We start from the raw sequence: 7228 nt of genomic DNA, 5'->3' as shown, positions 1-7228 counted from the left end.
TCGGTGCATGCAGCAGAGGGTTGCAACTCCTGTAGCACGGGACCCACCCCCGGCGAATCAGCATGCCTCTCCACCTCTCCTGTCTCCATCGAAGTCTGTAGCATATCCTTGACCGGGGCCCATCCATCTGCTGTTTTGTCGGGCACCACTAACGACAGCCGCGTGGCCTCTTCCTCGGCCCTTGTGCCATCCTGGGTTGGCGCAGCCCCAAACGGCCGGCCCGCCTCCTGTCCCACCGGCGCGCCCTGATTGGCCGAAAACAAACTCACGATCCCCCTCGAAGCCTCTGCAGCCTCGGGATCCTCTGGACCCATGCCGCCAGTCTGTGGCGGACTCACCTCCTCCACAACTTTATCCATAGCACCTGCCACCTCGGGATCCGCCTCGGACTGGATCAACTGCTGCAGCTCAGGGTTGGCTAGCCCATGCACCGCAGCCCCACCATGGTCAAAAGCCACGTGCGCTGTCCTGACCATCATCTCAGCGGGCGGATTTTCTGTGGCCCGAACCTCCCTTCCTGGATCATCTGCGGCCACATGCGCCACGGGATCCACTAACGCGGCCTCGACAGCCAGCTGCCTGCCCACTCCAACCCCGGTTGCCACCATGGTGACCGCGCTGACCACCGACGCGTGAATCTTCGCCACTGAGCTCTGAGCCATGGGCGGAATTCTCCAGTCAGACGACCCAATACGCCCAAGGCATGCATATAGGAACCACCCGACGCCCCTTTGCCCGGCGCACCTCCGCGTCTATCATGAACACCTCTCGTCCACGGCAGCACACGCCACTCTCCCCGGCCAGAGAAGTCACCAGAGTCCTCAGGCATCCCGCTCTGGCCGCTACCATCTGAGCTTGGCGGCCTCAACCAGCGCTCCGGACCCTTGTGATCATGAACCCTGCCAATGTGAATCAGGGTCTTGTACTCCAGCAGTGCCCGAGAAATGGGCGTCCTCGCCGCCGGTCCTCCGAACATCACCACTCCGGAACCCAAAGCCGTCTGTCTGCAGGCACCTCATCCGGATCCACACACCAGGCCCGCAACTTGAACAAGGACAAATCCTCCCTGTTCTCTGTCTCCGGCGCCAAGCTCTCCACCAGACACGACGAGCCCAGAAGCTCCGCCGCCGTCTCGGACGTCCAAGCGTGAGAAGGGATTCCCTCTATCATGAGATCAACTTGCGTCCGCATCACCCTCGAAACAGCTTGCGCTTGCTTGAGCCATGGCTTGACAAAGAGCTTGAAGAATCCATGCTCAACTGTACCCGCAGCCAGCGCCTTGTTGCGCAACTCCGGTGCCGCGAACACCACCAGAAAATCCTCGGGCTGGAACTTATGGACCGAAAATCGGTGGCGCGGGATGCGCAACTCAACCGACAAAGCCTCAGCAGCCTCCTGGCATGAAACCGCTGGCCTGGTGCCACCCACATAGGCCACCACCGCTAGCCTCAGGCGTTGCTCAAGATCCTCCATCTCCGGCGTACGGCGAAGAACGCAGATACTGCCAGCAACAGCCGCAGCTGCAGCCGACGCCTGCCCAGACCCCACAGGTGCGGTGACAACCAGGACTGGCGAGGACCCCTCCAAAGGAGCAATCTGCCTAGTCACCGGTGTCAGCATGCTCGCTGGTCCGGCCTGCGTTGACGGCTGCGTAGCCCGCGCTACCTTGGCCACCGCCTCACGCCGGAGATCCTCCTCAGACCTGGGACTCCGAGGCCGCTTGCACGCCATTGAAATGTGACCCTCCAATCCACATCTGATGCACAACGGGGGGAACCAGCAATCTTCTCGTCGATGCCCTTCACGGAAGCAGTTGAAGCATAGGCCAAAAAGGTCCGCCGGGATCTCCCTTCTCTCTGGCGACGACGCCGGCGAACGTGAGGAGCGTGACCTCGCGCCGCCCACTGCCGCCTGCTGCCGAAGCGCTCTCCTTTTGCGCCACAACGCCTTGCGCGACGGCCCCGGCCTGCGCCACTGCGAAGCAGAGCCAGCGGCCACCCCCTGGTTAGCCGGCGCACCTCCAGCACCAGTGGATAGGCCCTCGGAACCCGACGAACCAGACAGCCCCAGGCCGGAGACAATAGGTTGGAGCTTGGAGGAGACAGATGTCGGGCTCGCAGATCCGTCGGCCATGGCGGAAAGAACCCCGCTAGCGAAGCGAACGAGAGCAGGAAACAGGGAGGGGGGAAACACCAGGGCCTGAGCGGCCGCAAGCTAGAGAGAGGACGCCGGGGCCGGAGTGGCCGCCGGCGGGGGGGGGGGATAGGGGTGGACGCTGGGGCCGGAGTGGCCGCCGGCGGGGGAAGGGCGTGCTAGAGCGGGGGAGCGAGGGAGCGGAACAGGGCACCCCTGACGAACGACTGTTTTTGGAATTACTTGTCATAAAAATGGATGTATCTACAAGTAAAATACATTCAGATACATTCATTTCTTAAACGAGTAATTCCGAACAGAGGGAGTAGTATATACCATATCTATCTCTTTATAGTGGTAGAGATATAGTAACATTTAACTACCCACCTACTCCACAATTATCTCACCTACCCAGTCTTTTTTCTAGCTCACCAACCCCCTATCACAATCTTAATGCACACGGACAGTCTTGATAACCCAAAGAGTAAAATGCAAGCGCGGTCCTAATTCTTTCCCAAAAGTGTTGACTGGGTCCTAATTCTTTCAAAATGCACATCTGGGTCCTAAATCTTTCTAAGTTGTTCACCCGAGGTCCTAATTTCGACTGTCCACCGCTGACCAGCTCGCGTGGCGCTTTGACCGCTGCCACGTCGACTAGAGGGCCCACGAGGGATAACGACCAGCCGTGCATTTTTCAAAAGAGCCCCCCAACCCTAATCTCTCCACAGCCGTAGTCCTTTCCTCTCCTCTTCCCCACCTCTCTCTGCTCTGGCGAAACAGGGGAGATCGACGGCGGCGGTCCGGTGAGAAGAGGCAGGCGGCCATCGTAGGCGCTTGTCCGGCGGCGGCGCCGCTAGGATGGCGCCCGTGCATCGGCGACCTGGAGATCCTCCTCCACGATACGGTCAGTGTGTTGCCCATAACCCTAACCCTCGATCCTCTTTTTCCGTGGATTTCGATTTAGCTCGAATCGATGGTAGTATTTGACTGAATCCCTCGATACCTAGGAGCACAAGAGGAGGTTTTTACCGTAGAAATCAACTATGGTGGATTTTTCTGCGGATTTGGCCGATCGAAGACGTATGTCGATGGTAAAGTTGCTCTGTTCGATGGTTGCGAAGTAGATACATGGTCTCCTCTCTGGCTCACTGATTTTATGCAGCAACTGGGATATAGTGACCAATCTAAGCATGTTATTTACTGGTTACTGCCTGGAAAGAATTTAGCCGACGGACTGCGGATTGTGGACTGTGACACTGACACTTTGCACATGACAGCAGTTGTTCCAAAATTCCAATTGTTTCAGTTGTTTGTTGATCACAAAGATATGGCCTTTGACAATGTAATGGATGATATTCATGTTAGTGGTACACCTAAGCTACCTCTTGTACTAAGCCCTAAATCTCATGGGTTTAGCAGTGGAATAAGAGGAAGTCCCAGGTTTAAGGTGAAAGCTCACAAAGGCAGACTGAACCAATGTCATGCAGGTAGCAGCAATGAAGGGAGTAGCAGTGTTCCACCAGTGGGACTAAATGTTGGACATGAGCTTAGAAGAAGCAGGAGGAAACTTGTGGTAGAAGAAGAAATCCCCAATGAAAATGACAATGACAGTGATAGTGATGACAGTGAATGGGATTCAGACTGGGTAGACTCTGACAATGAAGTAGGCAAAGATGATGATGATCTATATGAAGAATGGGTTGATGAAAAATTTGAGAAGAAAAAAAAGAAGAAATCTGAATGGGAGCAGGACAGTGACTATGATACAGATGAACTGCAGGAGCTACAAGGTTCAGAGCTTGAAGATAGTGATTCAGCAGAGGAAGTGGAAGTAGTAGATGCACAAGGAAGGAAAAAAATGAAAAAGAAAGTGAAGCTAAAAAGGTGGAGGCCTGAGAACATGAAAGAAGTCAATTTTCACATAGGCATGGTGTTCTTGTCTGTCATTGAACTAAGAGCAGCAATTCAGGAGTACATTGTGAAGCAAAGAGTGCAAATTCATTACATAAAGAATGATAAGCAGAGGATAAGGGCAGGTTGTGTTGGAGATTGTCCCTGGTTCTTATTTGCTGCACCTGACAGCAGGACCAAAGCATGGGTTGTGAAGAAGTATGTGGGTGAGCATACATGTGAAAGAGAGTGGGCACTCAAGCAATTTACAGCAAGATATTTGGCTGGCAAGTATGTGGAAACATTTAGAGCAGATGAGAAGATGACACTGCAAAACTTTGGCAGACTTGTTCAATTGGACTACAACATGCAACCTACTAGAAGTAAGCTAGCTAGAGCAAGGAGGATTGCACTAAAGATAATTCATGGAGATGAACTTGAGCAGTATAATTTACTGTGGGACTTTGCAGCTGAAATCAGAAGATCAAATCCTGGCAGTACCATGCTTGTGCATGCAAACAATGGAAAGTTTGATAACTGCTACATGTCCTTAGATGCATGCAAAAGGGGTTTTCTGCTAGCTTGTAGGCCCATTATATGCATTGATGGGTGTCACATTAAGAACAAGTATGGTGGAGTGATGCTGACAGCTGTTGGAGTTGATCCTAACGATTGTATCTTTCCCATTGCAATTGCCATAGTAGAAGTGGAAGATACTGTCACATGGAAGTGGTTTTTGAACACATTGAAGGAGGATCTGAACATACAAAACACAGCACCATGGACATTGATGAGTGATAGGCAGAAGGTAGTAAGAACATTGTAGCATTTCATACTGTAGCATTTCATACTGTAGCATTTCATATTATCATACTGTAGCATTTCATTTGTTTGTTCTACAATGTATGTAGGGCTTGATCAATGCTGTCAATGCAATGTTTCCTGATGCACAACATAGATTTTGTGTGAGGCATCTGCATCAAAACTTTGCAAAAAACTGGAAAGGTGATGTATTCAAGAATAAATTGTGGCAAATTGCAAGAGCTACACATGAGGCAGACTGGAAGAAGTACATGCAAGAGATGAAAGAGTTGGACCAGGGGGCCTATGAGTACTTGGATGCAATTGACCCAAGGCAGTGGTGCAAGGCCTATTTCCATGAACTCCCAAAGTGTGATTTGCTTCTTAACAACAGCTGTGAAGTGTTCAACAAGTAAGTTGTCAGTACTGTAGCATTTCAGCTGTGAAGTGATTTCATATTGTCAGTACTGTAGCATTATCTAACTGTAGTTATTTCATAGGTATATACTTGATGCCAGAGAAATGCCTATAGTTACTTGTCTTAAGAAGATCAAGGACCAATTAATGACTAGGTTTTATAGCAAGAATCTGGAATCTGAGGAGATGTGTGGTCAAATTTGTCCAAAAATTAGAAAAAAACTGGACAAAAATATTAACATGTCCAACAACTGCACTGCATTACCAGCTGGACAACACATATTTCATGTTAAAGGCATGGTTGGGGAGTATGATGTGAACATACAGAAGGAGGAGTGTTCTTGTAGGGCATGGCAGCTCTCTGGAATTCCATGTAGACATGGAGTTGCATGTTTAAGACATGAAAGAATTAAACCAGAGGATGTTGTCAACAAGTGCTACAGCATAGATGCTTTCAGAGCTGCTTATGGCAAGATCATAATGCCATGTAGTGATCCTAGAGTGTGGCCTAAAACTAATGGGCCTCAAATGCTGCCACCACACTATGAGAAGAAAGTTGGTAGGCCTGGAAAGAAGAGAAAGAAGAACCCACTAGAGGAGGACAATGGAACTAGGATGAGCAGACATGGCATTATTGGACACTGCAGTGTGTGCAATCAACCAGGACACAACAAAAGAAAGTGCCCTGAACTAGGTAGAGGACAACCAACAGCAGCACATGAGGCAGGAGCAGAACAAGATCCAGCAGCAGAACAATATCCAGCAGCAGAAGAGGAAGCAGCAGAACATGTGCAAACAACAGAACATGTGCCAATTCAGGTTGTGCTTCCAGAAACACAACAAAGAACTAAACTACCAGTCAAGAGAAGGCCCAGTTGCAAGGTGCATTTCCCTTAAATGTTTCCCTTAAATGCCGTTGAAAACTAAAATTGCAATAGTCAACAACATTTCTTATTTTTTTTGCAGAAAAAGGCATGTCCACAAGTGGGCAGAAGTACATCTAATATGATATCTTCTTCTATGAATTATGATCTTGCTTCATCTACTATGATTGAGATTTTACAGGACCAAGTGAGAGCTTTTTATTTAAATGAAATGTTAATAAATGCAATGCCATCTGTTCTTCCAGAAATTCACCTACATTACTAAATACATGTTGGTTGGTTTGTAGGCTATAGCTACTCAACAATCTCAAACAGCAGTGCCAGCTCCTCTACCAGAAAGCCAGTTCATTGCAAACTGCAGAGATGCCCTGCCAGCTCCAAGAAGCCACACTACTGCTACACTAGGTTTGAAGAGAAGGAAGAAAGTGAAAAAAACTAAGGAGAACAAAGCCCCAACAACTCAGAAGTGAAGAGCTACAAAGATGTTATGGAAAGAAGCAGTGTAGGATGTTTTTCTTTTGCTTAGGAAACAAGGTGGTTTGTAATGAAACCTCATGCTAAGATGTGGCTTTGGGTTTCACACAAACCATGGAAATGTAATACTTTTGTTGCACAACTTCAAGACCTTGTAATGTTGGGTCCATCTATCTATCTTTCAGACTGCTTTGAAGTTCAGTTAGTAAAAGAATGGCCTTGCATATTACTGTTTATTTGTGTTGTCAATGCTAGTAAAAAAATGGTGCCAAAGTACAGAAAAACAACCAAAATGCTGCCAAATTTTAGTTCAATTTCATTGCAACAGTAAATCATCAACATCTGGATACACCAACAAGCATTGATCACTGGATACATCATACTAACACATCACTTCTTAAATCCTACATACACCACAACTACAATCAGTACAACAAGTGCACTGAGAATACTCCTACAGAGAAAAATGAGCTCATTCATCTTCTGCATTGCTTCTGCATATGCCACAGTCTCGACAGTGCTATGCATTGCTCCTGCACAAGCATCTTGCACCTCTGTTTCTTCACTTGCAATGACACCAGCCGAATCTAAACTGCTCAATCCACGGCTGACATACCCAGCTCTCACCA

The 7228-nt window shown here is 49.0% G+C and overlaps 1 protein-coding gene across 1 annotated transcript; it reads left to right on the top strand.

Annotated features, from left to right (window-relative positions):
* Positions 1 to 2834: 2834 nt before the first annotated feature.
* LOC123046173 (uncharacterized) lies at positions 2835 to 6869 on the top strand. The gene is made up of 6 exons (XM_044469472.1): positions 2835 to 3037; positions 3141 to 4831; positions 4935 to 5236; positions 5325 to 6123; positions 6208 to 6312; positions 6413 to 6869. The coding sequence occupies exons 1-6, from the start codon at positions 2992 to 2994 to the stop codon at positions 6593 to 6595; spliced, it is 3126 nt and encodes a 1041-aa protein (XP_044325407.1). The 5' UTR covers positions 2835 to 2991; the 3' UTR covers positions 6596 to 6869.
* The last annotated feature ends 359 nt before the right edge of the window (positions 6870 to 7228 follow it).

This window comes from Triticum aestivum, chromosome 2B, assembly GCF_018294505.1.
Source record: "Triticum aestivum cultivar Chinese Spring chromosome 2B, IWGSC CS RefSeq v2.1, whole genome shotgun sequence".
Lineage (NCBI taxonomy): Eukaryota > Viridiplantae > Streptophyta > Magnoliopsida > Poales > Poaceae > Triticum > Triticum aestivum.
The sequence above is the reverse complement of the archived record's forward strand: the minus strand, read 5'-3'. Positions and strand labels throughout refer to the sequence as shown.

Excerpts from the sequence above, each read along its gene's own strand:
- LOC123046173 (XM_044469472.1), top strand. The coding sequence starts at position 2,992 with ATGGCGCCCGTGCATCGGCGACCTGGAGATCCTCCTCCACGATACG. Across the intron at positions 3,038-3,140 it reads AGATCCTCCTCCACGATACG|GAGCACAAGAGGAGGTTTTT; the intron begins GTCAGTGTGTTG and ends CTCGATACCTAG. Across the intron at positions 6,313-6,412 it reads TTGAGATTTTACAGGACCAA|GCTATAGCTACTCAACAATC; the intron begins GTGAGAGCTTTT and ends GTTGGTTTGTAG.